General features: G+C 44.2%; 1 protein-coding gene across 1 annotated transcript in view; it reads right to left on the bottom strand.

Moving 5' to 3' along the window:
- Positions 1-23590, bottom strand: part of LOC141147982 (tyrosine-protein phosphatase non-receptor type substrate 1-like) — a 122545-nt gene extending 98955 nt beyond the window's left edge. Inside the window, exon 1 of the mRNA XM_073635138.1 lies at positions 23545-23590. Within this exon, the coding sequence (XP_073491239.1) occupies positions 23545-23590 (46 nt within the window). The remainder of the gene's footprint in view (positions 1-23544) is intronic.

Genomic DNA, 23590 nt, shown 5'->3' with positions numbered 1-23590 from the left:
TCATTTAAAGTCCCAGGGCGACTTTCTCTTTTTTTGCATATGTATATAGGGATGGAGGTGTATCACTGGTGACTGCAGACCTTTTATTTATTTTTTGCTTCTATTAAACCCGGGTGAAAGACACTCATTTAGCCCAAAAACTGGCCTGCTGTCACAACCAGCCACTGTTTTTACAAATATATTTCATATACGTTTTAGCCTTTGCCCTTGCCTCCAACAGTGGTGGTGCTCTGGGGCCTTTGTGTCCTTTGCTGTCTCCTCTGGCGGTTGGCGGCTTTTGTCTGGCATGGGAGCTGCGATATGCTAAGGGAGATTGCTTGTCTCCTGCTGTCCCCCCCATTCATCCTTTGGACTTTGTGGAGGGGCCACAGGCATATCGTCGCCATGCTCCTACACCCATTGGGTGGCATCCGCGGTTGCGCTGTCACCCAGCGGCAGTGCAGTTTGTCATCTTGGATGGACGGGAGCCCACTGCGCATACATACTCCCATTGGTAGCTGACACCCTGGGCGTCGGCACACCAATCCATCCTCGCATGGCGTTGGGGGCGGAGCGGAGCGGACCCCTTTGGGGATATAAGTCAGGGGTGAGACATGGCTGAGATCACTTCCTTTGTTCACTAATACTATGCACACCACAGAGACTTCCATTGCTGTTCAGCTGTTTGCATATCAAGGTAAATATACTCTCCTCACCTTGGCTCTCACCTGGTGCTTCATTTGCATTCCCTGCACCTTTTTCTTTCATTTATAACACTGCTTTTCACACAACTTCTTTCCTCTTTTCTTTCCCAGACAAACACATTTTTTCAGGATTTACTTTATTACCCATGGTCTCTATGTCTGCTCCATTTTTGGATCAGATTAGTCCACTTATGTTTCTATATAAATAATTGTACAACTTCTGTCTACTCTGCTTTTTTAGTAAAGCTTGACACATATACTTATGCTAGAGTATACATGCTCTCATACAAAATATTATTACATTGTATAACTTGTTGTTCATCTTACTAAATTTGGCAAATCATTGAGACATTTACATCTATGTTTAAAACTGATATCTATCAAGCTACATACTGAGACAATAGCACCATTCAGCTTCACCTATGCCATGTCTGCCGCCTGTCATTCCCCCTGGGGGTACACGTGTCCGTCTTCTCCCCCTCAGCTCCCGTGCCATACTCTGGCTGCTGCCGTCCATTTGGGGGTTCAGCGATGGAAACTTTGGTTTTGTTCATTGGTAAGTATTGGGCCGTTTTGCTCTGGCCCATTCTGCCATTGTTCTTCTTACATCTTCCACTGTGACACATCTTTTTGTCTATTTAGATACATCTTATCCGCATCCACCCCCGATGAGCGAGCAATGATCTTGCGAAACGCGTGTCGGGTTCTCTGATGCGTGCACTTGTATATACTGCATTGTATAATGTTTGTATCAACTTTATTTATTCTCTTCATTATGTGCAAATCCATTGGCTGAGCTAATATGCTATATTACCCATTCATGTACATTTATTTTTAATAAACATTTATACTGCTATTACTCTTGTTACTCAGTGGCTAACTGTGACCACCTCATTTAAAGTCCCAGGGCGACTTTCTCACTTTTTTTCCACCTGGTAGGAATGTCACAGATGAGGCGGTTCTTGGGCAGGTTAAATTCATTTTGGAGGCCAGCCAGCCAAGCACTGGCATTATATGACCGGCAGAAATGCACACAGACTTTCCTGGCCTGCCTCAGGACATCCTGTAAGCCCGGGTACCTGCCCAAGAACCGCTGCACCACCAAGTTAAGGACGTGACCAAACAGGGCACATGGGTCAGTTGTCCCTGTTGGAGGGTGGAGAGGAGGTTGGTGCCATTGTCTCAAACCACCATAGCCCCTTGAATGCCTACGGAGCACCGCTGCTTCCGAGGATAAATCAGCACAGGAAGAGGCCATGGAGGAAGAAGAAGAGGAGGGGGTGGAGGAGAGAGGTGTGGCAGAATCACCACTAGTAGAATTTTGGAGTGGCGTGGTGGTGGAACAACCTCCAACACTACTGCACCCTGTCCTGCATCCTTCCCAGCTGCCAGCAGAATCACCCAGTGCGCGGTGAAAGATAGGTAACATCCCTGAACATGCCTGCTGGACCATGAGTAAGCGGTAATATGCACTTTACCGCTGACCACCCTGTCCAGCGAGGCATGGACATTGCCCTCCACATGCCGGTAGAGAGCCATAATCGCCTTCCGTGAAAAAAAGTGGCGTTTGGGAACCTGCCACTGAGGTACCGCACATTCCATAAACTCACGGAAGGGGGCAAAGTCTACCAACTGAAAAGGCAGCAGTTGCAGTGCTAGTAATTTAGACAAGCTAGCATTCAACCGCTGGGCATGTGGATGGCTGGGAGCAAACTTCTTTCGCCGGTGGAGCAACTGGGGTAGGGAAATCTGCCTCATAGAATTGGATGTTGGTGTTCCGATAGCAGATTGCCCGCAAGTACTTGGCAGTGGCACACCGAATTCTACACCTTCATTCCTCTCAGTGCAGGTTTCTGAGAGGACTGAAGGTATAGTGGGGTTGGAGATCCCAGCTGATGAGGAGGAGCAAGGAGAGGTCCGCCTTGTTCTTTGGTGTGGGTCTTTTAGGTAGTGTTGCCAATGTTCTGCATGGGAGCTCGACATATGTCTGATTAAGCATGTGGTGCCCAAGCGCTTGCTGTCTAGTCCACGCTTGATACGCTTCAGACGTATGTTGCAAATAGCAACGGAGCGATCTGCTGCACACTTCTCAAAAAAGGCCCACACCGAAGAACTTTTGGAATAACGTGTGGAGTCACCAGCGCCCTGCACTTGGGGAGCTCTGCTGTGTGATGCAGTTGGTTGGCTGCCCTTAAGCTGGCCCCTGGAGGGCCTTCTGCTTCGTTGGAGATGTGCCTCCTCCTCCTCTCTCCTATCAGGCACCCATGTAGAGTCAGTGAGCTCATCATCCCCACCCTCCTCGTCACTGGAGTAAACCTGGCAGTATGCTGCAGCTGGGGGAACATGACTGCCAGTTTGTTGTCCTTCTTGGGCAACCCCTCTCTCTGGGCTAACGTTACTGCCTTCCTCAAGCTGGGTACCATCAACGGAGCTTTCAAAACGCTGCGCATCCTCCTGCAGCATGTACCCGACACTGTGGTCGAACAGTTCAGGGTACTCCTCCGGTGGGGCTAGGGAAGGAGTAACTGATGATGACCTCGAATCCAAGGAATAGGCCGCTTTGGCACCTGCATTGGCAGCCAAGGTAACCTGGGTGACAGAGGATGAGGAGGATGAGGATGGCTTGGTCATCCACTCTACCAACTCTTCGGCATGTTGTGGCTCAACACGGCCAGCTGCCGAGAAAAAGGACAAGCATGCCCCACGGCCACATGCTGATGAGGATGCACCGTGTCCACGACCAGCACTGTTGCCTCTAGACACAGAGCCTGCTTGCCTTCTTTTATTGGCCTGTGACTGTCTGCCTCTCCTTGTTGGCCTTCCAGACATACTGTCTTTGATGTATTGGAATAGGTACACAAGGAATGGTCTGCAGTGAGATTTAGCTGCACAAAGCTGGTATGTATATATATACTGATTATACTGCAGCTAGCTGAATCGCCTGCCTGTAGTATTATTAGAAAGAGAACACAAGCAATTGTCTGCAGTTAGCTTTAGTTGCACACTGTGCCCAGTATACAGTACACTAATATACTGCAGCTAGCTGAATCAACTGCTTGCCCGAGGTATTATTAGGAAGAGAACACCAGCAATTGTCTGCAGTTAGCTTTAGTTGCACACTGTGCACAGGATACAGTACACTGACTGAAAATACTGCAGCTGCCTGCCTGAGGTATTAATAGGAAGAGAACACCAGCAATTGTCTGCAGTTAGCTTTAGTTGCACAATGTGCACAGGATACAGTACACTGACTGAAAATACTGCAGCTGCCTGCCTGAGGTATTATTAGAAAGAGAACACCAGCAATTGTCTGCAGTTAGCTTTAGTTGAACACTGTGCACAGGATACAGTACACTGGCTGAAAATACTGCAGCTACCTGCCTGAGGTATTAATAGAAAGAGAACACCAGCAAGTGTCTGCAGTTATCTTTAGTTGCACACTGTGCACAGGATACAGTACACTGACTGAAAATACTGTAGCTGTCTGCCTGAGGTATTAATAGAAAGAGAACACCAGCAATTATCTACAGTTAGCTTTAGTTGCACACTGTGCACAGGATACAGTACACTGACTGAAAATACTGCAGCTGCCTGCCTGAGGTATTAATAGAAAGAGAACACCAGCAATTGTCTGCAGTTAGCTTTAGTTGCACACTGCACAGGATACAGTACACTGACTGAAAATACTGCAGCTGCCTGCCTGAGGTATTATTAGAAAGAGAACACTAGCAATTGTCTGCAGTTAGCTTTAGTTGCACACTGTGCACAGAATACAGTACACTGACTGAAAATACTGCAGCTGCCTGCCTGAGGTATTATTAGAAAGAGAACACCAGCAATTGTCTGCAGTTAGCTTTAGTTGCACACTGTGCCCAGTATACAGTACACTGACTGAAAATACTGCAGCTGCCTGAGGTATTATTAGAAAGAGAACACCAGCAATTGTCTGCAGTTAGCTTTAGTTGCACACTGTGCCCAGTATACAGTACACTGACTGAAAATACTGCAGCTGCCTGAGGTATTATTAGAAAGAGAACACCAGCAATTGTCTGCAGTTAGCTTTAGTTGCACACTGTGCCCAGTATACAGTACACTGACTGAAAATACTGCAGCTGCCTGCCTGAGGTATCAATAGAAAGAGAACACCAGCAATTGTCTGCAGTTACTGTAGCTTTACTTGTACAGGATGCACAGGATACAGTACACTGACTGAACATACTGCAGCTGCCTGCCTGAGGTATTATTAGAAAGAGAACACCAGCAATTGTCTGCAGTTAACTTTAGTTGCACACTGCACAGGATACAGTACACTAACTGAAAATACCGTAGCTGCCTGCCTGTAAGTATATTAGGAAGAGAATAACAGGAACGGATCTAGCAAAACTGAATACAGTGTATATATATATATATATATATATATATATATATATATAATATATACACACACAACACCTGGGATGCATATATATACACAATACACTGACTGAAAATACTGCAGCTGCCTGCCTGAGGTATTATTAGAAAGAGAACACTAGCCATGGTCTGCAGTTAGCTTTAGTTGCACACTGCACAGGATAGAGTACACTGACTGAAAATACTGCAGCTGCCTGCCTGTAAGTATATTAGGAAGAGAATAACAGTAACGGATCTAGCTAAACTGAATACAGTGTATATATATATATATATATATATATATATATATATATATATATATACATACAACACCTGGGATGCATATATATATATATATATATATATATATATACACACAATACACTGACTGCAGCTAACTGACTCCCTTGCCTGCTCTATCTAACTCAAATGAAATGACACTGTCTCTCTCTCTCTCTCTCGATCTCTCTCTCTCAACGCCGGAACACACTACACAAGGCCGACTTCCAGGCGGCCTTATATAGTGTGGGGCGTGTACTAAATCCCCTGAGGCATAATTGGCCAAAGCTACCCGGCCTTAAAGGCATCTTAAGCTGCACCCTGCAGCAGGTATAACACCTTCAGCACATACTAATTATATGAATTTATTATCACATTTGTTTTTAGTTTTCATCTTTTAAATACATTTGCAGCACTTTAAGCACCTTAATTAGGTTTCCTTAAGAGAAATAGCGTCACACCTACACCCTCCCCAATTAATAGTTAAATATACCCCAAAAAACTCAGTTGAGTCTTACTGACAAAAAGATTAATACCGTGTACACACGACTGGACTTTCCATTGGAATGAACTTCGAAGGACTTTTCGACAGAGTTCCAACAAAACGGACTTGCCTACACACGATCACACCAAAGTCCGACTGATTCGAATGTGATGACGTATGACCGGACTAGAAAGGGAAGTTCAATAGCCAGTAGCCAATAGCTGCCCTTGCGTCGTTTTCGGTCCGTCGGACTAGCATACAGACTAATGTTTTTTTCGATAGGTGTCAAGTCCGTCGGAAAGATTTGAAACATTTTCTATTTCTAAAGTCCGTCAATTTTTCGACAGAAAAGGTCCGATGAAGCCCACACATGATCGAATTGTCCGGCGGATTCGTTCCGTTGGACCTTTGCTGTCGAAAAGTCCGGTTGTGTGTATGCGGCACAAGAGCAAGGAAATCCAACACTGTAATCTGGCTACTTCCAGGGCATTCTTTAAGGCAAATAACCCTGAAAGAAGGGATGACCACAAAAATGGTAACTGATTGTAATGCGGTACAAACACAGTACACAGAATCAACAACTTCACTTAAAGTGAGCTTTATGAGTTCCAGGCAGGAGGAGGGCAGGGGAATGACCCTTTTTATGTCATACCTCTCCTTTCTGTACCTCAACACCACAGTGCCAAAGAACTGTTCAAATGCAGTATTTAGTTCAATGCAACTGACTTAACCAATATAGCACTTGAATATGTAGACTCGCTCGCCCAAAAATAGAGTCCTGAGTGTAAATGTGCACCCTTAGGACCAACCCCTTGAGAGGAAAACAGGTTGTAGTTTTAGAAAGAAAGAAGGCCTTATGTCTTCAGCTACCTCTTTGTTGGTGCACTTTGTGTCCTGTTTGGCAAAGTGAACAAGATGTATTCAAGATATGCAGTATCCAGGTAAGCAAGGCGAATACTATAACTGCTCAGCAGGGTGTAAGTGTAATACAGGTTCTTCTACCTAGAAGAGGCAGGTGTAGCAAAGTCTTTAACCTCTTCCAGCCTAATGAGGACCTTCAAGGCCAAAGACAGCTAGCTGATATCCTTCAATATGTGGCGGGTTGTGGGGCATAGTGGGTGCAAAGATGGTGAAAGTCATTGGGTGCGAGACACTTCTTGGATGCAAAAGAGGTTTTATTTATTTTAACAGTCCTTTTTATATTTTGAAGAGAAAGAGAGTTAGGGCCAGGACACCCTTGAGTAGTTGCAATTTCAATTGGCAGACTTGGAGACTTCAATTGGAGGACAGCCGTACAGGGAAAGGCCCCAGCAAGGCGCCACTTCTGCATGTGCAGGATTGATGTCTCCTACGGCAACAGTTCTTAACAGTTCCTAACACAAAGTTCAAAAGTTCACTCAGCTTCACTACAACTTCTACTTGTAGTTCTTCAGCCCTTTAAGCTCCTAGTCTCTCACTGGACTCTCTGATTCACTGACTCTGAATCCCGTGAGCTCCTCAAGGCTTTTGCAGTGGTATCTCCTTCAAGCGTCACCCACGCTTCCCTGCTGGTTCCCTACATTGGCACTCCAGATACATTTCAAGCTTCACCCCTGCTAACCAGCTCGGTCCCTGGCTTGACACACAAGGCTGCTCTGCAAGCGTAACCTCCGCTGGTTGGGTCCCTGACTTGATCACCGCCTAATGTTTCCTGATTCTCCACCATGCCCATTCAGTGAGAATACTGCTTTGGTACTTGCTTCAGTTACTCACTGTGGTCCCTGGTAAAGGTGGTTGGCCCCTTAGTGGAGACAGTTTCCCTTCTACCTCTGACCATGACAGGTTCTACGGCCAGCAGAACGATCACTTTTGATATTCAACAACCTGATTGCCTCATGCCGTCTGTACAGATGCGCATGGAGATGCACCCAGGATCCACCGCAGGTAGGATGTCCGTGGCCGACCGTGGAGCTGTGGCGGGAAACAGTCACACCAACCCTGGATGACAGCACCTCTCTCCTGCGTCCGAACTTCTCCTCGATACATGGTCTCTCCTCCAGCTCCCAGGAAGCCTCCTGGTGTAAGCTTCCTCCTCTCCCCCCTGGGCATGCTGGGGTGTGTAGTTCTGCCCCAGGGATTGCTATGGGGCTGCCTATATTGGGGACTACATATCCCAAGATGCTTTGCTGCTCCTGCAGTCCTGGCTGGTGATTGGCTTCCTCCCCCTGCCAATGAGGAAGCGGGGGAGGGAACAGAGCAGGTGGCTGTTGATACCAGCGGGGGGAAAGAGGGAGGGGGGATAAATCCCCCGCAGCTTCTGACAGGCTCCCTCTCCCTGCCAGAGAGCCTGTCTGTGTCTGATCGGGCACCTGCTACATTTTTATTGAGGTTTACATGAGCATTACAAAATAGAGACTGCCTGTATACACAGAACACAACAAGTAGTCTGAAAAACCAAAGAAATTAAACACAAAAAAAAACTGATACAAAAAAACAAGGAAAAACAGTCTTGCCTGCAGCTAGTACAACATACTCAGTTACTAAGAATTAGGATATATGGACCCTACATCTCCAGGACATAAACAAGCAGTTAATAGTTTAAATTTTGGTTCTATCCATAATTAGATCAAAGGCCTTAACCCTTCAAACCTAGGTTAACAAGACAGTGGAATTGTCAAACTTATGCGGCACTCCCCTACTGGTGTAACTCGCTTTGTAAAGGGGAAGGGCCCAACTGACCAGTGCCTTTCAAGACTCAATAATGGGGGCGGTTGTTTTCTTTCAAGAGAGAATTATTAGCTTTCTTACATAATACAATAAAAGAGTGAGAAAAGTACGCATGGCTATAGTGGGGGCAAACCCATCCACTAATCCCAAAAGACGGGTTCTCACAGAGGGGCTAAAGGTAATAGACGTAACTGATTGAAAACACTGAAGGATCTGAGTCCAATTATCCCGAATAGCAAAGCAATCCCAGAAAATTTGCATGAAATCTGCCCCACGGGTTAGAGCAGCACCAACAGGATAATGGGACAGTGCCAAATGCTCCCTAGCTTAGCGGGTGTCAAATAAATGTGATGCAAAAGTTTATAATGGATAAGGTGGTCCCTGGCCGAGATGAGCCTAGTAAACGGAGCCTCCCACACATCCTCCCAGTCCTTCTCATCTAGATCTGGGACAGCAGCTAACCACTTGGCCTTACATGCGCTGAGCAGTTTAGTGGTCTCTGGGAAGAGATATTTGTATACAGCAAACAAGTTTTGACTAAATCCTCATCCCTCAGAATGATCTCTAGACCCAAAGAAATGACTGATACAGGAGCACACCAATATTGCATATGGTAGGCATGTCGCAACTGTATGAGTCTGAAAAACAAGACATTCGGGAGATGGAATAATGATTTCAACTCATCAAAAGGTTCTCAACACTCCATTGTGCGTGATACCAGTGAGTTTTTTGACACCATATCTCGTCCATACTATGGGGTCCCCATATGTATAAAAGTGAGATAGGTTGGGGTTTTTCCACAGCGGAATATGAGGAAATGGACCTCCAAATTCAGCCCCATGAGTTACCTTCCAAGCTCGCATTACAGATCGTATTGAAATTGTTTGGTTGTGCAGAGACCTAGTTCCTCTGTAAACCAAGTGGGCTAGTGCCTCGTAAGAGCATACTACTGCTGCCTCTGGGGCTACAGCTGCATCATCAAACGGTCTAGTCAGCCATCCATGTGCAAATACAAGCTGCCAGAAAGTACATGTAAAAGGTATAGCCATCCACCCTTCCTTACAAGGTTGTTGCAATACTGCTAGCCTGATCCTAGGGGTACTACCCTGCCACAGAAAATCCAAGATCAAGCTATGTAGGGAGGAAAAATAGCTTTAGGGATTCACATTAGGGAATTCCATACAATATGCAGTAGTAAGGGGAGGAATTACATTTTGGCCAGGTTAATTTTCCCAATCAGGGAGATTTCTCCAGGCATTAATTCTTTGAGGTAGGTAATAAGAGGAGAGATTTTTAGCCTGATAAAGTCAGAGACAGCGTTGGTAATGTTCAGTCAAGGGGCAACCTCAAGGGGACAAGGGGCAACCTCACCTAGTACAACGGCCAAGTGAGAAGAATTTTGACAGCCTGTCACCTGTTTTGATAGCAGCTATCGGTTTGTCATAGAGCAAATGTATCCACTGAAGGAAAATTTCACCAAGCCCCATTCTAGTCAGTAGTGCCTGCATATAGACCCAATCTACTGAATCAAACAGTTTTTATAGATCCAGAAAAACCATAACATGGTTATCTGGAGAAAAAAACCCTCCTCAAATTAATATCAGTTGCTTTAGCGGGCATAAAATCTGTCTGATCAGGGGATACTAGGAGGATCAATACTTTGGTAAGTATAGTGGCTAATATTTTAGTCAGGATTTTCAGGTCCATATTAAGGAGGGAGATGGGCCTGTAAGACACACACTGTAGGGGTTCTTTATCTGGTTTAGCCAGAAGAACCACATGGGCTTCATAAAATGATCGTGGTGGACTATTTGTGCTTAAAGGGGTTGTAAAGGCAGAAGATTTTTTAAGATAAAAAACCTTCTGTGTGCAGCAGCCCCCTAATACTCACCTGAGCCCATTTAGATCAAGAGATGTTGCAGGCTTGTCTCGGCTGCCCTGGACCCCCCTCCTCACAGCAGCGCCATTGGCTCCAGCTGCTGTCAATCAAAGTCAGTCAGCCAATGAGGAGAGAAAGGGGGCGAGGCTGGGCAACGGCTCCGTATCTGAATGGACACAGGGAGCTGTGACTCGGGTCGGGTGACTCCATAGCAAGCTGCTTGCCGTGGGGGCACGCAACAGGATGGAGGGGACAGTAGCACCGTCAAGGGACCCGAGAAGAGGAGGATCTGGGCTGCTCTGTGCAAAACCACTGTACAGAGCAGGTAAGTATAACATGTTTGCTTGTTTTTCTCCTTTAAAAATAACAATCTCCTTCTCTTGTAATGCCTGGATCATACTATTCTGGTTAACTGGTTTATATACTTATCCCTTGTAAATGCCTTAAAGGAATCCCAAACAATTTTTAGGGGTGGAGGAGTCTGTGTTGGTTGGCCCGTACCCAGCTAACCGCGCCGTCACTACTGGTTCAACCCCAGTTTGGAGGCGCCATGTACGGGGAGATTTGACATCAGGCAATTGCAGCGTGATCTGAATAGGTGTGTGGTCTGAATTGGCCCTGGCAAGATATGTGGCTTCAAGTACCCAGGGTAAAAGGACCGTATTAGCAAAGGCCATATCTATTCTGGATGATTGAAGAATGAAAAACAGCTGAGAGATATGACTATTGCCTCATCGCAGGGTGTTTCCACCTCCAGAGCTCATTGAGCATCCCGAATCTACCCAGTTAGAGAGTTCCAAATTCCAGGGGGCTAGTTTTTCCAATATTGTATAGAGAATGGCTCTATGAAATGGGGGGGGGGCACATAAACACTAATCGCTGCTAACCTATGCATGTCAGTTTCCAGGTATACAGCCACATATCTCTTTTCAGGGTCAGAAAACACGTGTTGCACACCACATCTTAGACATTTATGTAATAAAATAGAGACCCCTCATGCATAAGAGGAAAAAGTAGTGTGAAATGCTCTCTGGATCCAGTTCCTTTTTACAGACAGTATTCTGTTTTCAAGTAAATTAGTTTCCTGTAATAGGACAATATGGGGGTTATGCGTTTGTCAGGTATTAGAGGACCAATGCCCTTTTAAACTTCGAACTCAAGCTCCTGACATTCCAAAAGATGATCCATAGGTTAGATGTCATGGTACAATCGAGGATATGGAATGACCATGAGTCAGAGAGAGGTCCAAAAGTGATTCAGAGAACCGTACTACATCCACCACAGGCAAAAAAAATCAGTCATTAAAAATTCAGCATGGAGAAGAAAAAGGTAAAAACAACCCATCAAAAATAAATCCCTGTTTCTCTGGCAACAACACTGACAAAAAAGGCCAGGGAGGCGTTCTAACCTAAAACTCCAAAACTAGAATACACAAGAGTGGAAATCACTCACAAATAAAATTTTGGGGGGGGGGACCTGGAGGAAACTTGTCGTTGCCAACAGGGGCAGAACTCAATTTATGTTGCAGGGGAGCATCCAAAAAGGAGTTTGAAGCCTTATCAGCAAACAGTGGACGAACATATTCCAGGGAAGGCACTCAAACACTAATTTTAGGGTAAGGAGTCCAGCTCATCCGCTGCTGTGGTGGGGGTATCAAAGTATTAGGAAGCACCATTATGCAGAACTCTCAAGCATGCTATATTGAAGACCCTTTCTCTGAGCCATTTCTCGACATCCACAAAGGATCTCCTGCGTTTCTGTAATTCTGGAGAGAAATCAGGAAAGAAGTGCAGCACAGCATTCTCATAGCATAGATTTTGTTTCTTCTGAGCCTCAGCCAGGATAAGGTCCCTGTTCAGGAACGGGACTAAGAATGGACGAGGATGGGTGCCTAGAGATCTGTAACTGGTGGGGACACTGTGCGCCCTTTCAACTTGGTACATCTGGAAGACCTGCTGCAGGTGCAAAACTTGCTAAAACAAGTTTTCAGCAAAGATGACAGGCTGATCCCCTTCAGTCCCCTCCGGGAGTCTGTTTTCAGCATCGTCCGAGTGCACCATTAGGAGTTGCACTGTGCATTACAGCTCAGTCAGGGAACAAGTATGTGAGGAGGTGGTATCCTCCACGTCGAAAAGCAGTACCCAAGCCGCCCCGGGTTTTGTCCAGGTCCTGCCTAATGGGCCCACATTTCAGTGCCAGGGAATCTACCTTGGACATTACTAACCTCAATGCCCGCCAGGGTGGCCGATGTGGTAGATTCCTCTTGTGATGTGGCAGCAGGAGCTCTCTCCCGTCTCAGAAGCCATGTCGGGCACACTCTTCTCCTCAGTCTGCACCGCTAGAGAGCCGGTGTTCTATCAGAATAGCCAATTCATCGAGATCTCCAATTACGTCACTTCCGTTTTCTGTAAAGCATCAGTAATTGGAGATTTAGACGAGTTGTTGTTTTGACACAACACCGGAAATCGTATACACTTCGGTACACGATATTATGAGCAGACATTGTTAGTCTGCCCGACACTTACCAACAACATAGCCGCCTCCAAGGCGGCGCCAACTTTTCCCTCCTTATCCACTGTTCTGTCAAAACAGCAAAATCTTCGTGTACCGGAGTGTACATGCTTTCCAGTGTTGTGTGAAAACAGCAACTCATCTAAATCTTCAATTACTGATTGGAGATCTCGATGCATTGGCTATTTTAACAGAACACCGGGGTTGGACACGTGCAGGCAAGATGGCCGCGCCTCCTGTAACCAGCGGTGAGCTCCAGGACCTGCTGGAGGCTCGTTTCCAAGCCAGATTTCGCTTGGAAGGCATGGGCAGCGAGGGGCCAAATGCCCAGAGCGGCGGGAAGTGGTTTGCTGAGCAGGATAGCAGATTTTAGCTCCCCAGGTGCCAGGATAAAACTGCAGAAGTATAGGAGCCTCTTCAGAATGCATCCTCTCACACTCACATCCCGGACACGCTCCTCCAGCGTCCAGCTGTTTAACCTCTTGCTGTCAATGTAACACATATGTGCGGTAGTAAAGTGGTGGGCTTTAACACCCACATGTTGCACATATGCATCAAGGGGTGGGAGAGGTTTTTGTGTTGAGAGCAATGGCCGGGGGCTGCCAAGACTGTCTCACAATTATGTGACCATTATATGGCCACATGCTCATCTGACCTCTCTTTAATTAGAGGGTCCACCAAATCTGGTAAGCCCGCATCTTGATTAAGGTGGTGGTGTCACGATCTGGCGACTCTATTAGTGATTTGATGTTCTCTATCTGAACACCCATGAGGAGGATTCGTTTTAATCTCTCATGAACTCTCTTTTTCTCTGGGAACTTTATTAGCATATCAGCAGATCAGCATATCAGCATTTCAGCATAACAGCAGTACTTGCACTTGGACTTTGATACACATGGATGTCACACAATTGTTTACATGCTATTTATGTCGGTACTGTAATACCATATTATATTTTATTCTGTTTTGATGTTTTGATTTATATATTTCTAATCACTTGTTCATAGTGAAGCTCCCTTTTTTGATTTAGATGCCATGTTCTTCCTTTGAGGTAGATTGTACTAAGACTCTTGCAAAGTTTAATGGATTGTATTAGGACTTGTTTACATGTGCATCTATACTGTCACCCCTCTGTAAAGCGATTTGTGGTGGATAACTTTTTAGAGGGACCTTCACAGGTAGAGAGGAGGTGCTAAGTTTCCTGGTGACCACCTGCTTTGATTCTCAAAATGCTACACCACTGTGCTGCGACTGTGTGCATTGCACGCAGTTGCAAAGCAGTTGCAGCAGGGGCCGGCCCCATTTATTTGAATGGATCATGTTCAGCAGCGGTACAGAATGCAACATGCCATTTAACTTTTGCCATGGCCCCTGCATGGTTACAGCCTTGAGCGCACTGTGCATTCCTGTGAAATGCAATTTCAGCCCATTCATTTCGAATGGGCTGAAATCACACTGCACTGCACCAAAAGTAGTACACTACTTTTGGAAACTGACGGCAAACAGATCTCATGGCACTTCTGTACCATGCGCTCCAGTGGGGGGTAAATGCACTGGATTTGGGGTGTCATTAACTTGATATTGACACCCGCTGCAGATTGAAACTGCAGTGCATTTTGACTGAAATGCGGGAAACGCGCACAGAACGTGGTTTTCCTGCATTGTGTTTTTGGGGTAAACGGGCCCTTAAAGTGAGCACCAGCTTATAACTTACACAGCCATTCATGTTTATGGTCAGCTGTACGCAGCACCTGGGCTTTCCGGGCGGGGACAATACTCTGAAATTTATGCTGCACGGGCTCAGTCCCCCATGTGCAAAAGGACTTTGTTTTCCATTTTTTGGCTGAAAGGACAGGCAATCCTATTGGATACTTAAGAGGGGGAGGGAGGAGACACACGGCGCAAGCCACTGTCATGCAAAGGAGGAGGAGATGCCTGCCCATTGCCCGTAGGAGTGCTGCCTGCCTGCAGCCATTGATGGGGTAAGTACAGGGCTGGGTGACCAACCACGAGACCCCCTGGGGGGGAGGGGGGTGCCACCGGTTGACCAGAGTGGTGGTTGTTTGCCACCCCCCCAAAAAAAAAAAAAAAAACACCAGCCGCCACTGCTAATTACATGATGGATGGGAAAAGCAGTATTTCGCAGAAGGAGGACAACTTTTTTTTGTTTTTGCTCTCTTTATTTCACAGGAAGTGACAAAGACACTGGATTTCTGGCAGGTTCAGCAGGAATTTTCTGTCTTGGCTGAAAATGCTCTTATCTGAAAAGAAATGAAGAAGTGGGCAGATGATGTCATGATCTCCACCTCAGCCAATAAGAGGAAGCCTTTTATTCATTTAAAAAAACGAAGCTTGTGTATTGATAAGCAGCGCCCAACTTGAATTTGTTCACAAAATGGGACAGGAAGTCCCCATCCCACAGCCGGAACATAGTGCTGTATACTATATACTGCTGATGCCACATACAGTTTATACAGCCCTGACAACAGCCACATTTTTAGTAATAGAAATAGTTCATTGGGGCCAGCTTGGCCCATGAAATTATTTTAAGTAACTAAAAATCTGGAGTTAGCAAACTTCCAAAAATCCCATTTTTTTTTTCATAATTTTGGAAGGAGTGTTGGAGAATTAGGCCCTCAGTCAACATAATATTGGTGTATGTGTCTCATTTTGGGACAACACCTATGCAGACTTTCTGACACCAAGGATGGGATGATGTATCTAGAACATGGAGGTTCCCCAATTTTTACACCTCCCATCCTATTCTTGGACAATCAAATTCTACCTTGACGCATCCTATGGTGATTGGATGAAGTTATCAGTGATACCCCTGTGGGTGAAGAAGCCTGGGGTATGTTGCTGACACTCATTAAAACTAAAGAAGTGGCTTTAATAAGCTGTGAAACATCTTCAATGTCACAGAACAAGTCCAGTTGAAGGTGACCAACTACTACTATTCATTTTGGAAGATTTTTTTTTTCTTACTTCCTTTGTGTCAGACAAAATACAAAGTGAGGGAACCTTCCCCTAACAATAAAGTAGAAACCAATCAAATCAATTTTTACACCAGAGTGGGGAAATGTTGATTAGGTTGTATTGAGGCCTGTGTCCCCAATTATTATTAGATTTATCCTCTCTTCCTGTACAGGAAGATTTTCCCATTGTGCAAGGAGGCAGAGACTGAGAAATAACCAGAAATATTTTATTGCATGCATCATTAGACAAAGGCAAAACCCCTGATGAGAGACAACAAGCAGAGGAGTTGTTTTTACAAATTGGCGTTTTATAAGTCATGGGAAATACCGTATTTATCGGCGTATAACACGCACTTTTTTCCCCTTAAAACCAGGGGAAAATCGCAGGTGCGTGTTATACGCCGATCCCCTGCGATCCCGACATGTCACATTTTCAAAATCGCCGATCGCGATTTGAAAATGGCGCCGCCGGCGCCGAAATACACAGTGCCGGTCCTCGGCTCTTTCCGGCGGCTGTCGTTCATTTTCGGCTCCACTCGTAGTCCCGAGCGGAGCTATCCGAACCTAGCCGAGAAGCCCAGAATGGCTGGGATCACTGGGGCAAGGCTGCACTGGGGAAGGCTGCACTGGGGAAGGCTGCACTGACAAGGCTGCACTGGGGAAGGCTGCACTGGGGAAGGCTGCACTGACAAGGCTGCACTGGGGAAGGCTGCACTGACAAGCCTGCACTGACAAGGCTGCACTGGGGAAGGCTGCACTGGGGAAGGCTGCACTGACATGGCTGCACTGACATGGCTGCACTGACAAGGCTGCACTGACATGGCTGCACTGACAAGGCTGCACTGACATGGCTGCACTGACATGGCTGCACTGACAAGGCTGCACTGACATGGCTGCACTGACAAGGCTGCACTGACAAGGCTGCACTGACATGGCTGCACTGAGAAGGCTGCACTGAGAAGGCTGCACTGACAAGGCTGCACTGAGAAGGCTGCACTGACATGGCTGCACTGGGGAAGGCTGCACTGAGAAGGCTGCACTGACATGGCTGCACTGAGAAGGCTGCAATGATGGGCGTTTAAATGTAAGTTTTTTTTCCCTTCAACTTCCCTCCTAAAAGTTTTTTTTCCTTAAAATTCCCTCCTAAATTGGGGTGCGTGTTATACGCCGGTGCGTGTTATACGCCGATAAATACGGTAATTTGAATATATAAAGAGAAGAATACAGAACAAATACAAATACTGATACAACTACTATTTGGGTTTTTAATATGTATACCATATATCTTGGTAATTGGTTGCAATGACCCCAAACTAGTGGCTTATACCATAGCTGGAGTTTTCCCCATATTTTAGCCCCCCCAGGCATTGTAACAACATGTACACTGTTTTTGTATTTTTTTGCATGATGCAGTATATTTACTATAAGAAATAAAAAATATTTATAAAAAAAAAAAAAAATTACTAGAAGAAATAAAAAATACAAACCATGTATTAAAAAAATGGGCGGACTCGATGGACCACTGTCTTTTTTCTATATATCTATATTATTATTATACAGGATTTATATAGCGCAAACAGTTTGTGCAGCCCTTTATGAAAGAATTGAGGCAGTACAGTTACAATACAAATCAATACAAGAGAGTTCAGAGGGCCTTGCTCGTGGGAGCTTACAATCTAAATGTGTAGGTCTACAGAATAAGATTTTATTGGTTTAGATGCCTCTTTATTTTTATCACCTACTGCTAGCGGAGGTTTGCTACACTTCTACTGAGTTATTTTATTAATTTGCTGTGAATAGCCTAAATATTTAATTGTCAGTTGATCTCCTGTTGTTCTCTGTTCAACACATACAAAGCAACTCCCACCCGTCTTGATTGTGGTTTATGATTAAAAATCCATTTGGATTTTCAGTTAGAGAGAGGCAGTCAAATGGTGAGCAGTCACAGCTGGCCTTTCTATCTAGAAAACAAATCATGCCCTGCAAACACTAAATTATGAACATATGGAGGATTAAAGACTACCTGTATTTTAAGTGTAGTCGACAGTGGACTACTGTTACTTGGTTCTGCAGACCACCCTTGTCCTTCTCCCATTGTTCCTGTGTCCCTCTAGTGTTGGGCTCTAGTGACAGACATCATAGCTCTAAGTAGAATTGCCACCTTTTCTTCAAGCCAAACCCAAACACTTTGAGTGCCCCAAGGAGAGTAGAAATGCGTTGCACATAGCGTGCCGCAGCAAAATGTGGCTGTGGCCAAATTGCTTTTGCTGACATCATCAACCTGCCCCCCCAGTGATGCCGAACCTACTCCCAGACAGCTGCCCGCAGCACCCGGATGGCAACAGATTTGTGCGTGACTATCTGGGTTACTTGGGGAGCCACAGCCCAGTTTGAATAATGTGTTTGGGTTTCAGTCCACCTGAAAAACGGACACATGATTCAAAACACGAACTGTTTAGGTGAATCCTGTACAGATGGCAACCCTAGCCCTGAGCCAAGCAAGGAGGATTGTGGGACTTGTAGTCTCTTGAGCAGACATTCTGGAGTTGTTGAACTATCCTTTCTCCTAATCCCACTCTTTGAGGTTTATTCTTATGTTCTATTCAAGGGATGATGGTGATTACATGTATGGCCACGCTAGTCATTAACTTGATTGAAAGGAACTCTTTCCGGAGGGTGAAGATCAACTTTAATATAAGGCCATCATTGGCCTCCAATGCTTGGGACAACTACACTGACTGCCAGTATAAGAAGGCACATTTCAGTGTTTCTTTTCTGGTCATTATTGTTTATTTGTTTTATTTTATGTTTGTTACTGAAACATTTTTTTCTTGTGGAGCAGAGGAGCGCTAAAAATCTATCTACCCTGGGTGGCAAATATGCTAGATACACCAAATGATTTAATGTATTATTATTTTTACAACTTTACAACTTACATGCAAATGTGCCATGAGCTGGAGATGGTAGTATTTAAGAACGGATTCTCTGATGTAGTAACCTTACAAAAGGCGTTAACTATCTTCACTTGCTAAGGCAAACAGTCTCTTATTGCTTTAATGAAATTGCACCTCCAAAAAGGAGCAATTGAGGTTTGGGTATCCCAGACCATAGGGTCTACAATATAGCATGCCTCCTCAGACATGCTCTGGACTGGCTTTCAAATCACCCTAAATATTCCAATACTGGCCTTGGATCTGAGATGATGACCCCCTAGACCCCATTGAGGATTCTTCAAGTTAAGCAATTTACCTCCTGAGATGCGTAATAATATCTTGCTAAGAGACACAATTATCTCTTCAGAGAGATGTCATGAAAATCCTAGGCCTTTCTCCTCACATCTCCTGTTTTACTTCAATCCTGCAGAATCCAATAATTCTACCCAGCTCCGAACATCAAGCATTTACAGTATCTCTTGGCACCAACAGGGGTTGAAATCCTTAAGCAACTTGTTTAAAGACAACAGTCTACATCTAGTCTTTTCAAACCCTATCCAAGGAGTATGACCTCCCACCAAGCCAAGCTTTCTATTTCCATCAAATCACCTGCCACTGGAAATCCCTTGCCAGAAACATCAATAAGGACTTGCATCCTAACTTTATGAGCATCTGACACTTCCAAGCTCCACCACTATCTCAAATATTTACCCCTTTCTTATATGTAAATACGTTAAAACTATGGAGGGATCAAATGTCGCTTATTGGGCCAAGGACTTCCATTTCAAGCACATAGTCAACAAGCTCCTAAAAGGCTACGACACCTCTAACTCAGTTGTCTCTCGCAAATCATGAAAAGAAACCCAATTCAAAATTATGCACCAGGCTTACACTATAGTTCCTCAATAGAGACGCTAACACAAGCTCTTCTGCCTATTTCTACATGCCTGAAATGTGGTCAATCAAAACCATCTCTGGTCCATTGCTTTGGAATTTGTCCATTGGCAGTTTTTGGAACCAAGTGATAATATACATTTTGTCGGTTGACCAAGCTCTACTCCCTCATGATCCTCTTCTTTTGTTCGGTTATGAAAATTGCCCAAAACATTCTGGCCTTATTCCTCCTTCCTCACCCACAAAATGGGCTCACCTATGCTTACTTGCTGCCAGACGTTCCATCACCAAGTGGACTACCTCTTATTCTCCTAACATTACCAATATCAAAGCAGCAGCAGTTTTCTATGTCTACCTTAATGAAAAACTGGACGCAAAACTAAATCCCATTCTCGGATACTCTCTTTTCCTATCTAAGTGGGGAGCTTACCATGCAACCATCAACTCAACAGGAGATGTCTCAAGGGCCATCAGCCAGTGACACACTTTCTACAACTATCACTATATGGCTTCCTTCTAAAGCATGCCTTTTATGGGCGAATAGGGGTGTAGTGGGGTTAAAGCATCCGGTGACGGAGGGCAGGTTGAGTACATTCTCAGAACTTAAAGTGAAGTATGATGTACCCAATTGGATGTTTTACCACTTCCTGCAGGTGAGACATGCCTTCCAGCATCATTTTCCTGGTGGTGTCACCCTCGAGTCGGACCCGTGGAGTGATTGATGACCACCTAAGTCCTAACGGCCCCCCTGTCAGCTATATATTTTCACATATCAGCTTCCATATCCACTAAATTAACTAAAGTATTTGCGAGATGGAAACTGGATTTGCCATCCCTTGAGGAGGAGGATTGGGAGAACTGTGTATCTGCCTATGTTTTGAACATGATCTCAGCAAGAGACCGCTTCCTACAGTTAAAGTTCTTACACCGGGCCGATTACACACCACGGAGGTTGGCTGTTATCTACCCGGACAGGTCCCCAGCCTGCCCTAGATGTGGAGACTCAGAGGCCTCCTTTATACATATGGTCATGTCCTCTTTTGCAGGGGTTCTGGGAATAGGTCCTGGCGGATGTTAATCAGGCAGCAGGAATCTCTATCTCACTGCGCCCGGAAACTATGTTGTTTAATGTGACTATTGACCCTAGTGTGGGAAAATACACAAAATTGTTAATAGCATATGCCACCTTCTATGCCCATAGGGAGATTTTGTTGAAATGGAAATCCGGGGCGCCGCCCACCATCACCACCTGGAGGAATACCCTGAATGCTGTACTGCCTCTATATAAGATAACGTATATTAATAGAAACTGTCTGAGTAAGTTTGACAAGATATGGTCCTCCTGGACAGACTTCTGGGGATCCCTGCCACTGGAGATATCTCCATCCAGCCCAGATGCAGACTCTTAGCCTGGCCCTATTGGGGTGGGACGGACCACGAACCAGGCACCGTTTGCACATGCTTTCAATCCCTTCTCCCCTCCCCCATGTTTCTCCTCTCTCTCTCATCCTGTTCCCCCCCCTTCCTTGGGGGATCCCCCTTTTACTGCATTTATTCAGAACTCACTGGTTCGGGTGAGGGAGCTCTCCTGGTAAAGATCTACTAACCCTCTTTTTTTTCCAAATTATGTTGAATGCTTGCCGGCTATTGATAGTACAACTAACTGGGAATAATATTTCTGCAACCATATCAATACTTTAATTTAATTTGAACTGTACTGTAAACTGACATGTGAATACTGGCTTTGAATAAAGTTTATCTTTGTAAAAAAAAAAGCATGCCTTTACACTAGAAAACTTCTTATCATATTGTTGCACCAGTAATACCTGTGCATTTGTTCTTTTTCATATGTCGTTTTTTCTTACCTTTTTGTTTTCCCATGTATCTGTAGTTATAGCAGTCAATAACAAGCTCATATTCATTCCAACTCCTCCCCCATTCCAGGGGATATTGGGGTCTATAAAAGGTCTATACTCTAAGATACATTCCATGTATATAGATCACCAGGTTAATCGTTAAGCCATTTATATGACCTTGGTACCTACTTACAGCCTTTTGCAAGAGCTTGTATGTACAGTTTAAAAGGTTAAAGTCTTGACAATGTTTTGTACTAAAGCAATTTTCAATAAAATATATTAAAAAAAAGGAAGTTTTCCTGAGACAGTAAAATAATTTCAAGGGTTCCTCTGTATTAAAAATGTTGAAAACGACTGCTTTAGAGAGATTTCCCCTCACCTCCTGTCCTGTCTTTGTTACAGGAAGTAAAGGGAATCTCCCAAGTCAAAAAAGGACAATCAGTAGACATGTGCACTGCCGAAAAATTAGTTTGTTTTTGTTTCATTCATTTTTGTTTTTTTTCCATTTTCGGGTCATTTGTTATGATCGCAATTCAGAAATCTGTAAATTCTAAAAAAATTGTAAATTGTAAAAAAAAAATCGGAAATTCTAAAAAAAAAAAAATCGGAAATTCAGAAATTCTAAAAAAGTCAGAAATTACCCAAAAATCGGAATTAAAAGAAAAAAATTGGAAATTCGGAAATCCGAAAACCCAAAAATTTGAAAATCAGAAATAATAACTTAATAACAACTATTACTAACTATTAAATTATAGTTATTGGAATTTCCTTTAAATCTGGCTGTTAGTGAACGTAACAAATACGAATTTATCCGAAGTTACGAATTATCCGAACTAACGAATGGAACAGAACAAATTAATAATAAATAAAAATAATGAAATGTTTTTATTTTTATTATTGTAATTTATTATTATGAATGCGTTACATTCCATTCGTTTAGATACGGCATTCGTTATTCTGGATAATTCGTAACTTTGGATAAATTCGTATTCGTTACGTTCGCTAACAGACAAATTTGAAAGGAAATTTCAATACCTATAATTTAATAGTTAGTAATAGTTACGTTATTATTAGTTAGGTATTATTTCAGATTTTAGCATTTTCGGGTTTTCGAATTTCGGATTTTTTTTTTGAACTTCTGAATTTTGTTTTCTTTATTTTTGAATTTCCAATTTTTTTTTTTGCATTTACGAATTTTTTCGAATTTCCGAATATTCGGAAAAATTTGTTAAACAGGTTTTCGTTAATTTGGATACTTAAAAAACGAATTTGGAAACAAAACGAATTGCGCATGTCTAACAACAGCTCAAAAAACCCTATCAATCTCTGAAGGAACCCTACGTTTTCATGGAACCCTGAATGAGAATCACTGGTGTAGATATTAAAAATTTGACCACAAAGTGTCTGGCCATTTTTAACCGAATTTGTTAACTGATGCATGACTAACTGCACAGCAGAGGATGCCAAACACAAATCTTTTTGAAGACAAATCTTTTCTGGATCAGTCAGCAAGATTCCTCTCTGATAAGCCATTTTGAAGTATTTGACAGATGTCTGACGCAGCCCATGCTGAGTTACAGCTCTCCAATTGATAAAGCTCATACTCCCAGATGATTAGAGTGCTCTAGCAGAGGATGTGTTGGACCTCCGCAGAGAGACCCTGAGAGAAAAGGTCCTTCACTGCAGCATGCTGGCAAGGGACGAGCTTTTCTACTCAGGAAGTGGCTTTGCATTGTGGCACAGCAGAAATTATCCCTCCCATCACGAACCTGACAAATTCAACTGAATGAGGGCCACACCACACCATTTCTAGAGGTTAAACAGGTGGTGAGGAGGCGACATAAAGTCTCCTCGCTACCTGTCAAATCTTCTCTGAAAAGCAATCCATTTTTCAGAGGGCAAAGCTAATGTAAAGGAGCCCTCTGTGTATGGTTTGCATTGCTGTAACTTACCTGCCTTGGCATACTTGACAAGCCCACTGGTGAATAAAGATTCCAT

This window comes from Aquarana catesbeiana, linkage group LG06 (genome assembly GCF_042186555.1).
Source record: "Aquarana catesbeiana isolate 2022-GZ linkage group LG06, ASM4218655v1, whole genome shotgun sequence".
In the NCBI taxonomy this organism is placed as follows: domain Eukaryota; kingdom Metazoa; phylum Chordata; class Amphibia; order Anura; family Ranidae; genus Aquarana; species Aquarana catesbeiana.
The sequence above is the reverse complement of the archived record's forward strand: the minus strand, read 5'-3'. Positions and strand labels throughout refer to the sequence as shown.